This window comes from Alexandromys fortis, unplaced genomic scaffold, assembly GCF_014885135.2.
Source record: "Alexandromys fortis isolate MF-2015 unplaced genomic scaffold, M_Fortis_MF-2015_v1.1 scaffold_168, whole genome shotgun sequence".
NCBI lineage: Eukaryota > Metazoa > Chordata > Mammalia > Rodentia > Cricetidae > Alexandromys > Alexandromys fortis.
In genome coordinates, this window is record NW_026068058.1 from 841,145 (window position 1) to 860,475 (window position 19,331).

General features: G+C 50.5%; 1 protein-coding gene across 1 annotated transcript in view; it reads right to left on the reverse strand.

Annotated features, from left to right (window-relative positions):
- The window catches only part of Kirrel3 (kirre like nephrin family adhesion molecule 3), a 557,724-nt gene that overhangs the window by 19,299 nt on the left and 519,094 nt on the right, over positions 1-19,331 (reverse strand). The window contains exons 6-9 of the mRNA XM_050120010.1: positions 12,945-13,095; positions 7,767-7,872; positions 2,061-2,209; positions 492-619 (exon numbers count right to left, since the gene is read on the reverse strand). Coding sequence (XP_049975967.1) covers positions 492-619; positions 2,061-2,209; positions 7,767-7,872; positions 12,945-13,095 — 534 coding nt within the window. The remainder of the gene's footprint in view (positions 1-491; positions 620-2,060; positions 2,210-7,766; positions 7,873-12,944; positions 13,096-19,331) is intronic.

The following is a 19,331-nucleotide window of genomic DNA, read 5'->3' on the forward strand; positions in this document are numbered from 1 at the left end:
TGTGGAGGGTTCTTGGATTCCGGTTTTCAGAGTCATGCTTACTATCCCCGTGGGAGACAGCTGGGGAAGATGCTATGACCGCAGTCTTAGACACAAGCTATCCCTGGCTCCAGCCCTGGAGGCCTGCATGGTACAGGTCAGTTACTATCTCAGAGGCTCATCCATATAATGGGGGCAGTGACCCCACCCGGAACAGTGCTGCAACTCGGAGAACATAATAGGCTACCCAAAGGTTGGCTCCCTCTGCCATCCCTAAAGCATTGTGCTAAGGCTAAGGGTAAATTTATCTAGGGTAAGTTTGGAAGTTTTTCTAGTGCCTGGGCAGAGAGTGCTCAGAGTGATATGGGTACAGTTAGGCCCTCTTTCTGGGACCCCTTTAACTTATTATAGAGATTGACTCTCCCCAAAGTCTCCTGCTTGCTTCCCTATCTGCTCCCCTCTTCCCAGTTTCTGTCATAGAACCCAGAAGTCTGTCTGGCCTGAGGACTCACCACACCAGAACCCCGTTTCATCCACACGATGGTGAGAGACGGGTTGCCGATCCATGCACAGCTGAAGACGGCATCTGAGCCTAGGTCTACGAGCAGGGACTGCGGCTCTGAGGTCATCCGGGGACCAACTGCGGTGGGGAGAGAAGAGGAGATGGGCTCAGGAGGGCTGGGAGCTCTGGGGAGACTTCTTTCTCCCTTCTCCTTTTCACCCGCCCCAGCTGGAAGGAGGGAGGCACTGGGTTCGCCACCTCTGTTTCAATTCTCTGACGCGGTATGGGAGCGGACTCCGGAAGTGAGGATGAGATCCCCCCCCCCCTTCTCCAGGCTCAACTTTTCTCAGGCCCACAGAGTAGGCAGTACCAGCCACAGGATGAATGCACTTAGGCCAATTTCTGCCTTAGTTTACCTCTCAGCTTCTTCTTTTTTGTCCCTGTCCTGTTTGGTTGCAGAAAGTAGAGGGAATCTCCTGCTTCAGAATCCTGGGCTTTGGGACCATGACTTGAAATGACGTGGCCTAACAGGAACCCTTCTAGAGTGCGTTCCATCCTGTACTTTTTCAGGGTGTCTTCTATCCGAGACACCACAGACACCCTTCTTATCCTTCTAGAAGTAGACTAGCTCCTGGCCCCATTTCTGACACCTCCACTGAGTACGTGCAAGTCCTTCTCTGCCCTGTTACAGCACACTGGCCTCTAGACCAAGCCTTGTTTCATACAGTGGCTAGGGTATCTGGAGAGCTGCCCAGGAAGGCCTTGGGGGCACTTCTTTGAAGGGATAAAGCTAGAACTCTAGAATTGGGAGATAGAGACTCGCTTCTTCAAGATGTAACAGATAAGAGAACACAACTGCTGAGTCTTTGTGGGACGAAAGAGTTGGGTCATATCAAGTTTGTGAAAGTGCTTTTAAAACTAAAGGGCATATGTGAGCTGGCCACATGTGCTGTTGTGATGGTGGCTCAGGCTGGCCTCCAACTTGAGGCCATCTTCCTGCCTTAGCCATTCGAGGGCTTGGATCGCAGGCGTGTGCCACCACTCTGGTTTTCGTAACTGCTTCTGAATGCACCCCACTAACTAGGTTGCCTCATCTGTTGGGCCACTGGTGAGAAGAGGGGGCTATGAGTCCCCTTGGTGGGACGGTGGCGTGTGTGTGCACAGGTAATGGATTTTTGCCATTGTTTGGTCTCAGTTAAGTCGTAAGTCACCCTACCACTTCGTCACTGTGTGCGCTTGAGTGTCCATCTCCCTCATTTTGAAAATAGGAATAATAAGATATAAGCATGGACTGTATGTTTGTGTCTCCCTCAGAATTATATCCCAGGGTGGATTATTAGGAGGTGATTGGGATACAAGGGTGCTCTAACAGTCATGCTGGCCCTCGATTCTTGCTGGTCAGGTCCCCCAGTCCATGGTGACTCGTCACTGCGCTCTGGGCTGCTGGGGCAGTCAAAGATCTAAGTGGGAATGGTAGCAGGGGAAGCTGTAAGCACAAAATGTGGTACCCTAGACTGTGGGTGATGAGTCTCAGTGAGATACCACCCACTGTCAGGGTCTTCTGAGTCCCCACACTCACAGTAGACGTCCACTGTGCGGCTGAGATTGGTGCTGCCCAGGGCATTGGTCACTTCACAGGACACAGGTTCGGAGAAGTATGTGTAGTCCACAGTGGTCCTGTACAGCTCCCCAGATGCTTCTTTGATGATTTGACCCCGTTTGGCCCACCTGCAATGGAGGCCAGAGGTCGATGGGGGCATCCTTTGGGAAGCTAGACATATCTATCCTTCAAGGAAACAAGGAGGGATGATCTTGTACCCACAACGTGGTTATGCAGGTGATTGGCTCTGAACTGTGGTCACCACGCAGTCGGAGGCACTTGACAAGTAAGTCACACTGGAGGTGGCAGAGTTACCTGGCTGATCACTCCATGGTATCCAGGCCATTAGCTAATCCAGCTCTTGTGACCAGACAGCCTGGCCATACTCTATTCTGGTCCCTTTCCTGGATCTTGTAAGGAAAGGCGGGAGGCTGAGTGCACGGTATCTGAGGTGAGGGCTAATGGTGCATGCCCTATATATACACGTACATTACACACATGAGTGTGTGCATCTCCCTGTACACAGAAGTTTGGTTTCCAGCAAGAAGACGTAGGACGGGGTTACTGAACCTCTTGCATTATGCTCTTACTCACCTCTGACCCATCTCCTGCCCCTGTGCAGGTCCCTCATTGTGCCCGTCTTCTTGGAAATCTTTTCAGCCTCCCTCCTAGGGTAGGGACTTGATTTTACTGTTAACTCTGTCCTTCCACCCTGGCTTTGTTCCTTTGAGGCCACAGACCCATTAGCCCAGGTTGGGTGGGGATCAATGGGTAGAAAAATTCTCCTATGAGCTGATCAGTACCATACTGACAGGAAGAAACTGTGAAGGCTCAGGCTTCATGGTTGGTCTTAGTCCTGGAGTAGTGATCACCATATTAAAGAGGTCACAGATGACCATCATGTACATATGCGTGTGTGTACACGTGCAAAAACACGTATAATGTATGCACATATGCTCATGAGGGTTTCCATGTGTGGTGTGCAAGTGTGAGTATATGCATGCATGCCTATATTTACATATGTGTACACGAGAATTCGTGTGCAAGTGAATATGTGCAAGTACATGTACGTATAAATGTACATGAAGTTTGTTTGCATGCAAGTTTGAATATGTGCATGTATATATGTGTGCATCTGTAAGCGTGAGAATGTGTGTGTGTGCACACAAAGGTTTGCCTGTGTGTACTTGTGAGTATGTGCTTGTGTGCTTGTGTAAATAAGGGAGTTTCATGAATATAAATGTGGATATGTGTTTTTGTGTCCATATAAGGGATTTACATGTGTGTAGGTATATGTGCATCGTGTACACATATGCAGATGAGTGCAGGTAAGTAAATGTCTATGAATATTTACATATGTGTATATATGCGCATGTGAGAATATAAATGTGTGCAAGTGTGTGTGTATGTCTATGTGCATGTGTTTGTGTATGTGAATGTGAAGATTTGTATGTGTGCAGGTGTATGTGCATGTGTGTATGTGTGTCTATGAGGGTTTACATGCGTGAGTATGAATGTATATGTGTGTGTGTGTGTGTGTGTGTTTGTGTAGATGTAGATTATAGATCCCTAAAGGGAAAGCATTTACAGCTTTTTGGTTTAAACTTATTGTACACAACATTCACTCTTTGAAAACATGAAACTTCTAACCAGGCTCCTGGGACTCTGCAGCCGGTCTTGGGGTGTTTCCAGAGCTCCAGAGCCTCTGGGCTCCGCTGCTGTTGGATGTACTTGCCCCTCCTCGTGACCACTGCTGCTCCTCTTCCCTTCCTTCTGCTGCTCCCGGCCCTTTCTTAGTGATACTGATCCTATCTCCTCCCTCTCTCCACTGGTTCTCGGCCCAGTGTGTCCTGTCTAGCCCCTAGAGAGATGGCTACTTCTCCACATCCCAAGGAACACCTAGACTGGCGCCGTGTGGTTGTTATCGCGAATTAATATCGAGTAACTATTAAAGAACACAATTAATAATAACAATTACAGTTTAACAACAGAGCAAACCATAGCTCCCTGAGAGCTTAAGGAGCTTCCCAGCAAACCATTATGAGTTATTCATGAGCCGTTTCAATTCCTAACTTTAATTTAATGACCAGACTTAATAGTCAGGCACGGCCCCTGCCTGAGGTGGATTACTTCCATTCCAGACACACAGCTGGGGACCAGTGTCCGGCCTCTACTCCTTCCTCCCTGCTGGAGGGAGGGCTTCTAAGTGGTGGGGACTCTGGTGAGGAGCTGATTGCTGAGGGGGTGGGGTAAGGAGAGGCCCAGGTAAGCTTTCTCTGCACTTGATACTCACAGCATATAGCTGGGGCTGGGCCTGTGTCTGTGCCCAGGGGTATCAGTTCAGACAGGCAGGCTGTGTTTCTTTGGGGGATCCTGGAGAAAATGGAATCTTCTTCCCTCTCTTTCTGGGGGAGGGGAGCTTAGGGAGGGCCACGCTCCCCAGGATCTGATTGTTGGAACTCCTGGGGTCCAATAGGCTTGGAACCCAGCACTCCAAGACCTGTGGCTGCACCTTGCATGCCAGGTGGGCATTTCTTTACACCCAAAGGAACCAGAGAGAAGGAGAAGGATTAGGAAAGGCTGGTCATGGGAAGTTTTCCACTTTAGGTGAAATCTGAGTCGAGTCTCCAAAGGAGAGACGACAGGAAGGACGGTCTGAATCTCCTGTTTCAGGGTCATGGTAGAAGGAGGGAGTTGTCTACAGGACTGGATTTCAGGAGGCTGAACCCTGGGCTTTTTTGGAATGAGACTCCCTCCGAACTCACCTCTGCTCTTATCTTGACTATTCAGTCTTCCTCTCTCTTACTCCCTTTGCACATCAAACAGACCCCTGTAAGCCTTTCCAGAAGCACTCAGCCTGAGAATATCTCATTCCAGTACTGGACCACAGGGTTCCAGAACCAAAGAGCAGTTTCCTTCCTAACCCACATATCCCCTCACAGTCTGTGGCTCGGCCCACTCTGCCTGATCCCCACCAATGCATCTTCACATTCTCCCCCAGGCCCTCGCTGGACTGCTTTAGCTTAAGCCTTTTCAATCAATGTCTAATTTGGTCTGAACAAATGTAAGAGGATTAATTATTTATATCACAGAATCAAGAGGCCCAACATGTCACATCTGCAGGCTGGTGTGTCAAACAGCCCTGTATGCTTTATCTTGTATTGTGTTCTGTTATCCCGTATCTGCTGGAGACCTCCAGCGGATAAAGTCCAGAGCACCTCTTGTGTATAAGCCTGGTCCACTAACCCAGGCTCTGAGTCCCTGCAGACAGTGAAGAGGCAACGCCCATGCTCAGTCAGGGCCATCTCAGGGTAGGGTTGAGAGAGGGAACATGTTTAATTTCAGAGATTACAGCCTCTTAGGTGGATGGGGGCGGTGGGAGGAGAAACAATCATGATGAATGAATGGAAGAAGCAAAGATTCCTATAATCTTGTCAAAGTCACTTGGGGACAAAATATTAATGTACTTCTGTGATAGACTTGCTTAGGACATTTCCTCCTGGGTACAAGTGCTACATGAAAATGGAAGTGGGGGGCTGGCAAGACTTTGGTGGAGGGAAGGGGCGAAACAGGGGCTCCAAACCTCTTCTTGCCTCAACAGACCAAGCCAACCACCCCAGCCTTCCCACCACTTCCCGGGAGCCAGAGGGGCTCCCGAGGTCTTCTGAGTCTTAGAGCAAGCCCGAGCTGGTCCTGCTATGCTTTTAGAACCAGCGGTTAATCAGAAGGTCCTAAGAATTGGTAGCAAACAAGAACGGTGGTCACGTGCAGGGAGCCTAGCCACTCTGTGTCTCTTCTAACACCAGGAGCTCATGTGGGATTCAAATACGCTTCAGGGTAGGATAGGAAAGGAGGGAAGGAGTCCCACAGGACACACTGGTCCAGGGAAATTGCGTGCTCTCTCTGTGTTCATTTACTAACTTGTTAGCTTGAAGAAACTCCAGTTTCAAATTGAAAGAAGAGTTTTAATGTTCTCACTAGCTGTCATCTTTCATCACCTAGATTTGCTTGTTGTTCACGTTTGATCACGTGTTTCAGAATGACCTCCGGTGTAGGCTCACACTTCCTCCTTGTCCGTGCTGTTCCGTGTCCTTGAGATGGATGATCAGGTGAGTCATCCCTAGCAGCTGGGTACCTACTGAGGTCAGATGGTAGGTGGAGGCCATGCTGCCATGCTTGGTCCACAGATCACTGGGCCCTCGGGTCACAGGGAGTCTGGCAGTGACGTGGAAATGGGGGGTCGAGTGTTCCAGTCTCTAGGGCCCCATAGGCATCTGGGGGATTGCTGTGATGGACAGTGGACGGGCTGTCTGCCTGTCTGGTGGGGGATGCTTATGGATGAGAAGGGAGCTGGCATTTGAAGTGTCTCCTGGGTACAGGATACCTGTCTAGGGACCTTGAGCTGAGAGCTGGGGGCAGGCAGGAGAGAAACGCAGAGATGGCAGGTGCAGTTAGAAGCCCAGAGAAGGAACCATTTTTAGTTCCTTCTGCATATTCTGTCACTTCTGGGCAGTGCCAGATCGAGGCCAAACCAGTCTCTGGGACTGACTGGATCCCAGGATTCCTGGGAGTGGGAGGTTCTTCACCTTCGGGGTGGGCATCAGAGGCTGTCTGATCTTCTTGCTTCCAATGCAGCAAGGGTTAACTCAGGAGGGATGGATAGAGAGACTGTGGGCCTCCCTGACTTTTGGCCCCACTGCTGCTCTATTATCCACACCACAGGGAGCCAGAGCAGTTCACTATGTCCACCCTGAGCCTGCTGTGGCATCTTCTGTGGTCCATTGCCCTTTCTTCCACCTGCTGGGACCGCTCGGCCTCATGCCTCATGTCTTCCCTCTCCTCCACATCCCTAGTCATTGCTTTCCTAGTCTGGGGCCATTAGCATTCCTGCCACTTGCAGAAGTGGCAGCTTAATAGCTCGTATCCACAGTGGAGGTGATGCCCTGGGCTCTGCCATCAAGCCTGGGCTGCTGGGAAGTGAGGGTCATTGGAAGTTCTGCAAAACATCTAAAGGAGCGAGCATCCCACACCTGCACTTGGATACCTGTGAGGTCGCTTAGTTTCTGGAATGCTGTGTGATGATGTGCACAGACAGAAAGCTGCCCAGAGCGGCAGCTCCGAAGGCGTATTTGATCAGTCAGATGCATGGAAGGAATGTCTAGTTTATGCCATGCGATACACTGCATGCTGAGAGCCATAAGTGACTAAATTGCAGTTCCTGCCTCTGAGAAACTCGGTCAGAAGGCGGAGACAAACTTGGGAGAAACAGTGATGCCTTTATTAGTGTTGTGGATGAGGACGTGGGGCGGGGTGGTGGCTCTGCAGGATCCCAGGTGCCCTTTGAGCTCTGGCCAGGTATCCAGTGCTAAGTACACTAACTTACCCATTCTGCTAGTGGTTTCAACATTTATCTGAGCTTTGCTCTGTCATTTCAGAAGTATGGAATAAACAAGCCATTGAAACAGGAGAGGCACCCCTGGTTTCCTGGCAGAGGGAGTGCAGGGAGCTTGAAGGAAACGGAGGGTCTGCTTGGCTTGTGGGTGGGGCTGGAGTGGGGGAGGGGCAAAGAAGTCTGTTTGGAAACCTGCTGCGAAGCACATCCTGTGGACACGTGTGACATGCCACGTGACAGGCACGGGGTGGAGAAGCCTTAGACCAAGCTGTCTTCACAGCAGCGAAGCTCACCTGTATTGGGTGACAGCTGGGTTGGCCTTTGCAGAGCAGTGGAACGTGACGATGTTGTCCTCCAGCACCGGCTGTGGTTCTACCGACAAGTTGACAAGGGGGGGATCTGTAGGCAGAAGAGAGTCGCATACAAACTGGGGATGGAACAGGGCAGGAAGGCATGGGAGATCAAAGCCAGGGTTCCTCCCACCCAGGAACCATCGCGATGGGTCCCCAGAGTCTGGGAGTGAGTGCTTCAGGTAGCCCTGGGTGCTGGGTGCACTCTCTCTGTGACTCAAGGTCTGAAGGGAAGTGAACATAGGTCTCTGGCGCACCGATTTCCCAGGCCTCAGGTGTGTGCAGCCTAGCTTCCAATCGAATCCACTCGAGGGGAGTGGTGGGAAGGGACGCTCAGGCCTCAGTATAAGCCTTCTGTCTGTGAAATGTCTGTTTATTATCTCCACGTAAAGGTTGTGGGGCCCCAGGTAACTTGAAAGTGACATCTACACCCTTTCACCACACAATCATCTCTACTGAGTCCTGACTGGTATCACCAGGCCCTCAGCATCCTGTGTGGGGGGCCGCTCATTTTCTCCTCTGACAAGATAGGAAGCCACACTCTGAAGTGCTAAGTGATCTGAGGTGAAGGAGACAGAAACTGGGAGATGGGGAGCCACAGAAAGAGTAAATGGAAGGGTTTGGGGTGGGCGTGGCAAAGCATATAACATAAAGGACAGAAATGAGGACCACAGGGAGAGACAGAGAACCCAGAGAAGCAGAGACAGGTGCAGACAGGAGGAAGGGAGAGAGAGGCAGGCAGAGACATGGAAAGGCATGCAAACATGCCCACTGAGGATTGCAGAAGGGTAAGAAGAGGAGAAACCTAGAGGTGAGGGTGGGGGAGGGATAAAGAGTGAGATGGAGCTGTGCGTACCCAGACAAGATGCTAAAAGGAAAGCAGGATGGGAGCCTAGCACACAGGAAACGATAGGGCACTGCACTGGGGAGACAGAGAACGCAAAACACTAAAGACCGCAGGAAAAGGGATGGGAGGGAGACAGGAGAGAGGGAGACAGGGGGGAGAGAGAGAGAGAGAGAGAGGACAGATAGAGAGAAGACAGATAGACAGATACACACAGACACACACACACAAGCAGACACACAGACAGACACATAGAGAGTTACATACACATGTACACAAGACAGATAGACAGGCAGGCAGATAGTTAGACAGACAGACAGATAGATACACACAGACACACAGAAAGACAGACAGATATAGACAGACAGAGAGAGAACAGAAACATAGTCACACACACAGAGAAAGAGAGTATCCACTCTGGTACAGGAGCAGCTGGCCTGTGTACCTTTTTATCTGAATATCATGGTACTATAGCATGGAACTTAAGCCTCCTCCCATCCCCAGGGTCATGGGTTAATGACTTGGTCTTCAGAGACGTGTTATTGAGGGGGGATTGGGAGCTTTGGGGGGCGGAGGCAGTGGGAAGTCTAGGAGAGGTCTTGTGGGCTTCTAGTCTCCTCCTTTCCCCTTGTTCCCTGGCCCTCAAGTGAGCGCTTCTGCTAGAGCACACACTCCATCCAGGATGTGCTCTCTTTACCACCCCCTCCCCACCCCGTCCAAAGCAACAGGGCTCTGATTATGAAGTGGCCTATCCCAAATTGTGAACTGAAATGAACCTTTTTACCCCTTTACTGTTGTCTCATCTGTTTGCTATAATGGTGGGAAGCTGAGTAATACAGTTAGCTATTTCGTCCACCTCAATTTTGATTTTCAAAGCGAGATTCAAAGGCTTGCTATGGCAAGGGATTACCATGAGGTCTCTCTTTCCACTTAGGGTTATTTATCTCCCCCTGCAAGTCCTGTAGCATCTTCCCAGTGGTTTCCCAGTGGCTTCCGAGGTAAGGCTGACTCAGGAATCCCATGGTCCTATGCAGAGCGGGCAGGCCAACTGGCCATGCCTCCTGGTAAAAAAGTTTGGCCAGAGGAGTTTGCTGGCTGCTGTCAGGACTGCTGTGCAGTGCTAGCCTCCAATTAGGAAATCGAGTCCTGGTGAGCGATAAATGATCTCAGTCTAACTCTTGTTTGAGATGATGGCATCTATTCAAAAATCTCTAGAAACCCTTCACGGAGCTCAGGGGCATCCTTCCAAAGGCTCATCCTTCACCTGGTGTCCTTTACAAAGTGATGAGCCCGTGGGAAGCGAGAAGATGGAGAGTGTACCCGCTGGAGGGCTCTTCTCGGGTCCTCACTTGCTGGACACTCAGTTACACCCTGTTATCAGTTCACTCTGCAGATGCCTCTTCTGCTTCTTCCCTTACTCTTTGGGGGCACCCTCGGTCCCTAAGGCCTTGGAAGAAAAGACCCAGGAGGTTCTACTCCACTCAGTTTCACTTCCGCCTCTACCCCTAGATCCAGGGATACCATGTCTCTGTTTCCACCCCTCTCCTCGGGATGTGCATGACACGCATTTCTAGGAGTCTGCCAAATTTCAGAGGTATAAATAGTTTATGTCATACCCAACTATTAAACATGATTTTAATCCCACTTGAGATGTTGGATGCATAACTTGCAGGAGGGTGGAACTGAGATCACACTGAACAGATGTTACAGCTGAGAGTCTGTTAGTGTTTCCATCAGCAACCTGTGTGTGTGTGTGTGCGTGTGTGTGTACATGCACATGTGCATTTTCAGAGAAAGTTGTGGGGGGGCAGAGAGAAACTTCATGACTCAGTGATTTTAGAGCACATCGTTTGAAACTTGGCAGCTGGACAGAGTCCAGATGTGGTGAGGCTTTGGGGGTGTTGCGTTTTCTCTCCCATTACTCAATCTGGGGGCTTTGTCTTCCGTTGGGTAACATATAAAGACCAAGGGAAACAAACAACAAATGTGCTTTTGCTGAGTTTGGAGACTTCGTGGTTGACTGAGAAAATGAGCAGGTTTGCAAAGGCGGCTCAGATCCAGCCTGTGGTGTCCACTGCAAACAGTGGGATGCTCACTGAATGAGCAAGTGGATCTGAGGAGAAGGAAGGAGAGGCGGGGGAGGAGGAGGGAGGCATGAAGAAGGGCTGGGCTTTTTCTTGTTAGGTATATATAAATACCTCCCAGCTAGAGTCAAATGGATGGGTCTGATGACATCTGGGGAAGGCCCACCACACACCTGTCACTGTGGATTTCAACCACAGCCTGTACTTTCATCAGAATGTGCTGCATGCGGGGCTAGGGGTTGCATGAATGATGTCATTGAACTGCGACAGTAAGAGGCAGGTAGATGTGATCCTCTTCATGCATTGATGAAGAAACCGAGGCCCAAACCAATTCACTAACGAGGCCAATCAGTACTGGCAAAGCCTGAACTCAAACCAGGGAGAATATTGGACCCCAATTGCTGTTCTGTACAGGAAGCCTGATGCCTGGATCTAAGATTCATGCTGGCCTCATTCCTGCATCATTTCAGGTACAAGCCAGTTAACCAGGTAGCCAGGCCAGCCAGCCCTCTGTCTGGAGTGTGTATGGAGGAAGGATGTATTTGAATGTACATGGGATGCTATTATGATGATTTTTTTTTGAGACAAAGTTTCTCTGTGTAGCCCTGGCTGCTCTGGAACTCACTTTGTAGACCAGACTGGTTTCAGACTCATAAATCCACTTGCCTCTGTCTCCAAAGTGCTAGGATAAAAGGTGTGCACCACCATCTACTGGCCTACGATGACAGCCTTGTCACTAGCTTCTCATGGAGCAGTGGACAGTGGTCTAGAGTAGAAATGTTGCTTCTCCTTGCTTCTGTCTAGGGGAGCCAATTGTGTTTACGTGGGACTCTGTAGCTGGCACAGCCTCCTGCCTGGGTGCAGCTATGGAACAGGAAAGGAAGGCCAAAGTGTCACAAATGGCAGGCAGGAAGCAAGGGATTTAGACACTCATTGTCTCCCACCCTCAGTTCCCCCAGATTTGGTTTGTGTGTGTGAGAGAGAGCTCTCAGCTTTGATTGCTCCTAGAATAGGAAGAGACCTTGGATGGCATCAGCAAGTCAGACAAGAAACTGGAATTATCAGAGTGAAGTGACAAGTTTAGAGCCCCCTAGCTCACGGTGATGGATCTGGTCTGGATGTTGGCCCGCATGCTGAGCCAGTTCCATGGTGACAGATCTGGTCTGGATGCTGGACCACATGCCGAGCCAGTTCCATGGTGACAGATCTGGTCTGGATGCTGGACCACATGCCGAGCTAGTTCATGGTGACAGATCCTTCTGGATGCTGGACCACATGCCGAGCTAGTGTCTTACCTTTTCTCTAGAGCTGGACTTTGCTCTAGCCACAGCTGTTCACCTGTTGGCTGGGTGGTGCTAAGACCCAGGGTGGGATCAGGGCCAGGGGACAAGGAGCATTGCCTTAGGTCTTTCTCTCCTGCTTCTTTGAGCTCCCTAGCCCTGGGCTTGGTAAGAACTCTCTGCTCCCACTGTCTCTGAGCGCAGAAGGGTGGGGCTGGGGGTTTGCTCATAGAAAATGACAGCATAGTGGAAAGTAGAGCCTCCCCCAGACCGCTGCTGTTTTGGTGGGATGTTCGGATCCTACCCACTACTCAACAAATATCTCTTCTTCCCTCTGTACTTTAAAGGTTGTCACTTAGGATTTGTGTCACCAAGAGGGAACTTCTGCCCTCTGGCTGTGAAAGCGGACTCTGAGAGCCCTAAGACACAGTTCCCGTGGTCCCCATAACTCTAGAGAGCAGAGCACATGGAAGCCCCAAAATTCGTCAAGGCTGTGAGAAAGCGTTGTTAAATCCACCAGCTTTAGGGGACTGGAGAGATGGCTCAGTAGTTAGAAACCACTTGCTGTGCCATCACAAGGATGAACTTCTGGATCCTAGCACCACAGAGCAGGTGGGCATCCCACATCCATGTTTAACCCCAGCTTCAAGGGGGACAGAGAACTGAGGATGGTTGGAGCTAATACGCTCCATTAGGCTGCCATAGGAAACATAAGACCCAGGTTCAGGGAGAGAAGTTGCCTCAAAGGAATAGGCCACGTTGGTAGAGAAGAACCCCTACTGCCTTCTTCTGGCCTCTGTGCACCTGCACGCACACACACACACACACACACACACACACACACACACACGTTCACATGGGGTGGCTCCAACCCCGAGCCTGGCCAGGCTGGACAGAGTCTGTCGGTACTCACGCTGGATGTCTATGGTGACTGAGGTCTCCTTTCCTCCAGGGATGGCTTTGTTGGTGGCTCGACACACAATACTCTGCCCATTTTCTACGTCTCCCGGGGAAATGAAGAGGGTGCTGACAATGCTCTCACGTTTGCCATCGCGAAGCAGAGTCTGGGGAGAGAGGTGGTGAAGGAATAGAAGGTCTCGTGTTACTGAACTGAGATGGCCCGGGAGGGAAAGACAGACCTCTGGTCAGAGAACAGAGAGCTGTGGATGGCGAGTGTTGGTAGGAACTCCTGGGGGAGTTCCCTTACAGTCTTGACCTGGTTGAATGCTGGATGGTGGAAGAAAAAAAAAAGGAACTAGAGAGATTGCCATGCTGTGTGAAAAACAGCCCATACTTGCTAGTCAAAAGCTCAGCAGAAACCAGGCTTAGCTGAATGAAAACCAGACCTTGGGTAGGTGGGTGCTCCTTAGAACTTAACTGGTTTCTGCGTTCTACCCCTGATGTTGGCGACTCTGGATCCATAGCAAGCAAGGGGAGGGGTTGCAGTAGACAGAGAGGAGTTGAGAGCAGGCTCAGCTAGGGGCATCAGCAGTCAGTGTGCACCTACCTGCCTTTGATTACCTCCCCATGTAAGCCTTGCACCTTCCCAAATCATTGCACTTCCTGATCTCATTAAATCTCCTCCACACCACAGCATGGGTGATGCCAGCGCTTTCCGTCTGACAAGGAGGACACAGGCAAGGCTCATCCAGGCAGCAAAACTACCAAACTCCTGCTCAAGTGGTAGTGGTCGAAGGAGCACTGGGGTTCTGCAGTGGGTGGACCTTTCTCTCTGACATTTGTGTCTACCCTGTTGTAGAAGGGGGATTCATTTGCTGATTAGTCCGTTAAGGAATTTGAGATGAGGCCATCCTGGGTACAGGAAAAGACACAACTTAGGCAGCCTTTGTTATGATGAAGACAGAGGTTAGGATGCTCCCTCTGCAAACCAAGGAATGCTGGGAGCTGCCAGGAAAGACCAGGAAGGCCTCTGCACCCCTGAAGTAGCACAGCCTGGTTGGCAGCTTGGCTTCAGACCTGTTAGCCTCGGCAACAGGGCAGTAAGCACCAAGTTGTGGTGCCACACTACGGCTGCACCAAGACGTGAGTATAAGCCATGGGTCTTTGCTCTGTCTTCTTGGAGCCTCGTGCTATCCCGTAACTGGTTCCTCCCCTATGGCTGCCACCCCCTTCACTCTTCTGTCCCTCTTTCCAGAGACTTCCCCATCACTTTGGAACCCATTAAGATAGGCAGGCACACAGAGGGACAAAGAATGCAGGCGGAGTGGCCACAGCGGGTGGCACTGGAGTCTGTTCAGCTTAAAGATGTCCCCTCTAGGAAGGAACTTTATATCCTACAGAGAAGGCTGCAACCTTGTTTTACCTGGATAGGAGCCAAGGAGTAGGTGGCTCTACTTACAGAACAGCTCTCCTAAAACAACAATGGCTGTTTTATTTCTCGTTGTCAGATTTGTTGAAAGGAAGAAACATCATCTGTATTTTGCAAGTCAATGCTGAGTTCAAAGTGAACTGCTGGGCGGAATAGGGACTCACACTTAAGAGTAGGTACCCCGAGGACGGACTCTGGTGTTCCTGACCTGGGTCTTACAGATGGCAACACAGTGATCGAGTCCCACAAAGGCCAGTGACTGAACAAGTTGACAGCAGCTCACAGCTGCGGTCATCTTCTATATCCTCAGCTCAGCGTGGCCCTTCTTAACGTGGGGCCAAGTTTGTGGCCTCTGGGATGTATAGAGCCTGGTGTGAGCCTCTGAGTAAGTGATTTCTACTGTAGGTCAAGACAGTCTATAGCAGAAGAACAGAAGAGCGGCCTTGCACTTTATCCTGTAATTTTACAGCTGGCCAGATGTAGGCTCTGGGGCTTGAAACCTTCTAGTACTTTCTGTCCTGGCAGGAGGGGTGTTGGTCTTAACTATGTGCAGAGGGGCTAGTGAGAGGGGTGTGGCCTGATCCAGGGGTCCAAGGGCCAGTCTTAGTAGCCCATGGTCTGCAGGTCAGCTTCTGGGCCAGAGGCACAAATGGCAGTCCCAGAACAGGGGTAGATGGGGGTGTATTTTAGCCCCAATCCAAAGCCAGTGTGTGGAGGGAGCTACAGCCTGCGCCCTATTACCACATTGGCTTGGGGCTGCTCAGCAGACCTCGTCACCTCTATAAATAGCTAAGCGATAATAAGAACAATTTCCTGGATGAAAATAAGACCTCCGGGTAGAATGGGGGGAGGAGGGGAGGGAAGGGGAGGAGATAGGGTGTGTATTGTTCCTCTATATCCTTTCCTTTTCTGAGGTGCTAACGAGGGACATTTACATAAGTTTGACTGAGCCAAGCACCCCTCCAAGGGCTGGGCCCAGGACTTGGTGGTGGGAGTGGGGCTCGAGGGTGGGGGTGGGAGAGAGCAGGGAGGCCTAGCTCTAATTAGGCCTTCTGACTGCTTTTCCTCCTCCCTAGCCCAGCGTGTTCCTCCGCCTCGGAATGATGATTAATGACATATTTACTGTGTCCAGGCGGGTGCTTTTCTGGGAAATAAAAATTCTGGTTCAAGTTGTTTGTTCACCTAATTAGAGAAAAAGAGGAAGATGTGTTCATTAAACAAAAAGGAAAATGAGGGGAAGGCGAGTGTCCCAGTAGCGTACCCGGCCTTGGCCCCCAGTTCTCGAAAGAGCTCAGGGCCTGGGCAGCAGCCCCGGCGGAGAAGGGCTGTGTCTGTCGGCCCCTCAGACAGATCTGCTGACGCAGCCGTGGAATGACTATGGGGAGGGAAGCTGGAGACTCCAAGCCCAGAGGGATGCGAGGTGGCCATGGGCATACTTTGCGGGCTCCATAGGGGAGCCGTTCTTGGCAGAGCCCCTTTCTATGGCCTTTCCCTTTGCACTGTACCCTAAATCCCAAAGAATAATGAACCCAAATGATTAGGATGTTTCTTTAGCTTGATGGAACCCAGAACGTCTGGTGATCTTTGGATGTCTCCAGAATGGGCGCGGGTGACATATTCCTATTCTGGTCCTGGGCATCAGCTCTGGCAAAGTTAGTAAGTGGCTGTGAGGTTTACATGGTAGGAAACCAAGATGTATGTCTAAAGATCCAGGATGCCCATGCTGGCTTCAAGAGCAGAACCCTCAGAGCATAGCGGCTTTGCCTGTGGTCCCATCGTGTTTCCTTTCCGTCTCTAAAAGGGCCTTTCATGTACCGGTGCTTCTTAAGATGATACTCTGAAGATGACAGTCCCCTCATCTTTTCAGGGCTGACCCTTGATTAAGTGTGATTTCCTTCCCGTGGACGATCTTGAGTTTTGTGTTTGAATGGGGGAAGTAGACAGATGCAGGCATCCGAGTCCCCCTTGCCCACTGTTCCCCTTCCCGCATTCCCTTTTGAACTTCCTTCTTTTATCTTTTGCTTTGTTCCTCCTTTGTGAGTCTTCTCTATCACCTTTCTTATATGCAAATGAGGTCTTGAGACTTGGTGGACTTGAAGGTGTCATCCAAGTGGGACTGTCTATCATTTGCTGATTCTTATCAGAGACCGGCTTCCCAGCCTCTCTCACCCTGTGCCCCTCACCTCTCTCTCCTCCTCTTCTCCTCAGGGAGTCTGGCTCTGGGGTCACACCTCAGGCACTGAGGCTTCCACTAGCGTGCAAATCAGCTCTGGGGTTGGGGCTGGGGAAGGATTATACAGTGTCACTAGTTTCTTGACTCACCATTGGAGAGTGGTGGGCACTAATGAGGCATCAGACTCTGGACCCAGGCTTATTGACGAGACTTCGATGATAAACCCTGAACATCTACAGCGATGTTGGCATACCAATAGGGCCAGGACTGGGCATATATACAACATGTAGGCATTGTGAACTAAATTCCTGAAAGTCAGCGGTGTCTGCAGGGACTGATTGCATTTCAGTATGGTGGAGAGATTCTAGCCCTGTGTCAGAACTAATATCCTGGGACTAATAGATAAACTTTTCAGAATCTGTTAATTTAGCAGACCACTAGTTTCCAACCCAAAAGCTCAGATAACATCTTGGGCCTAGAGAGAAGTGTACCCATCTTACTGTGCCTACCTCTCTGATGCATCCACCGAAGTAATTTGCCTTCCTTTTAAACTTGCCTTCATTGGTGACTGTCATTATTCTGTTGAAACTATAAAAACTTCATGAAACTGATTTCCTGTTGGAGTTAAAAATCTGGGGTAACCGAAATCAATGTCCCTGGCCCATGGTTGCTCGAAATGGCTCCAAAATAAACCATCCCTTATTCCCTTTAAGGTGAAAGCTGTGGATCTTGCATAGACAGCGTCGTGTGGTTGGGAATGACTGCTTTGGATCATAGTTCTCCGAGAGTGGATTTCCACCTCTCTCCTGCGTGTGTGTGCCCACCTCTGTTTGTGGGTGTTCACAGGCTTCTGCCCAGTAACTGCGCCTAAGGAACTCTCTCATGGGCTTCACTGAGAATGCGAGGCTCCCGGTGCCCATCTGAACAGAACTGGCTCCAGTGCAATCTTCCTGTTTGTGCCCGCAACCTCACTGTTCCAGTCCTGAGGTCACCGAATTGGCATCTGGATTCTCAGCACTGGCCTGAGAGGCTGGGAACACTCTTGGGGCAGTTGCTAGGTGTAGGTGGCAGATCCTTCCGACCCTCTCAGGACCTCTGGTGAGAGGTAGAAAGCTGGGCTGAACCCTCAGAGATGGGCAGCCTGAAGGCAATGCAGTGTGTGGGTGCCCCAACTCTGGCGCTAAATATGGGCTGCTCATTGATATGCAAACAGCCTGGAGAGCCTTGAGCAGGCCTGATTGCCTGGCAACAAGGCCTTCTCTCTTTTCCCTCCCCACTCACCTCCCCCACCTGCTGTGTCTTTTTTTTTTTTAAATCATTTCTCTGTTTCCCCTTTTATAGACACTCGAGGGTCCATATAGGCCTGTTGTTATCTAGACTGAATAGGAATTACATACATGTATAATATAGGTCTGCACAGTGTCATTTGCCTGAGACCCTGCAAATAACCTCTGCCCTAGGGCTAGAAGAGATGCTTTCATTGAAAAGGTGAGTAGAGGTGGCTATCACATGACAGAATAGGGTGGAGACTCTGGGCCTCCAAATTTGACAGACTGAACGCAGTGTGATGGGGTGACTGGAGGAGACACTGTGTAGCAGGGAGAGTGAGGGCCTGGGGATGTGAGCCAGCACCCCTTTTCTGAGCAAACTCATTGGAACTCCTCTCAGCCCAGGCCCAGTGGAGACCAGGGGTGGCAGGTTGACAGCCCCTGGAGTAGGCAGGTGGCCTGAGAGTGGAGAAAACAAAGATGTGGGGATGGATGGCTGTGTCTCCTAAGACTACAGCATTTTCTCTGTGGCCTCACCACCCTCCCTGGGGATGTAGCAGAAGTGGAGAGAGCGCCCAGGAAAGGTTTCCCTTCCGGCCAAGCCCATACTTATCTTCCGTTTTTATCACCTGTTCCTCCCTCCCAGGGTTTGCAGATTGGCTGGAATTTCAGAAGCGTGCCCTGTGACATCCATTTTTGTATCAGGCCCAGAGAATCAGGAGGAACAAGGGAGAATCCCAGCTGTCCCCAGATTCCCTAGACCGTGTGTCCGTGAAGTGACGGGGGAGAGGCAGCCCACTCCCTCCCCCCTCTTCTTTCAGCAGATCTGGCAGGCAGCGGCATAATTGCAGCACAGCCAAGCGACTCAAGCTAGCACCGGCCCTCAGGGACAAGCTCTGCAGTGCATGCTAGGTAGACACGAGCAGCCTCACGCTCCAGCTGCCATGCCTTCCCCACAGGTATATCCTCCCCTACAGTTCGCTACCATAGGTAGTGAACGCTACCCTCAAACTCGGAGGCAGAATAAACCTTCCTTCTTTAAGTTGTTTTTGTCAGGCATTTTTGTCGCAACAATGAAAAATATCGCTAATACAGAGTCCTTCCTATCTTCCATCCTCCTTACAAGGAACTGTGAAAGAAATACATTTGCTGGGCATGGTGGTGTACACCTTGAATCCTAGCACTGGGAAGGCAGAGGCAAGCAGATCTCTCTAAGTTCAAGACCAGCTTGGTCTGCAAGGTAAGGGTCAGGCTGGTCACGGCTAAGTAGTGAGACCCTGTCTCAGAACAAAACAAAGTAAGCAATTTACATTCGTGTGTTTGTTTGTGTATTACGTGTACGTGCACACATGCCATACTGTGCACGTGGAGGTCAGAGGAAGACTTTAGGTAATCATTCTCTTCTTTTACCGTGTGGGTCCTTGAGTAGCCAGGCTTGACAGCAAATGCTTTTGCCTACCGAGCAGTCTCACCAGCCCTATAAGGAACTTTGGTATGTTTCTTTTGAGTCCTACAATAACCCTAACAAGT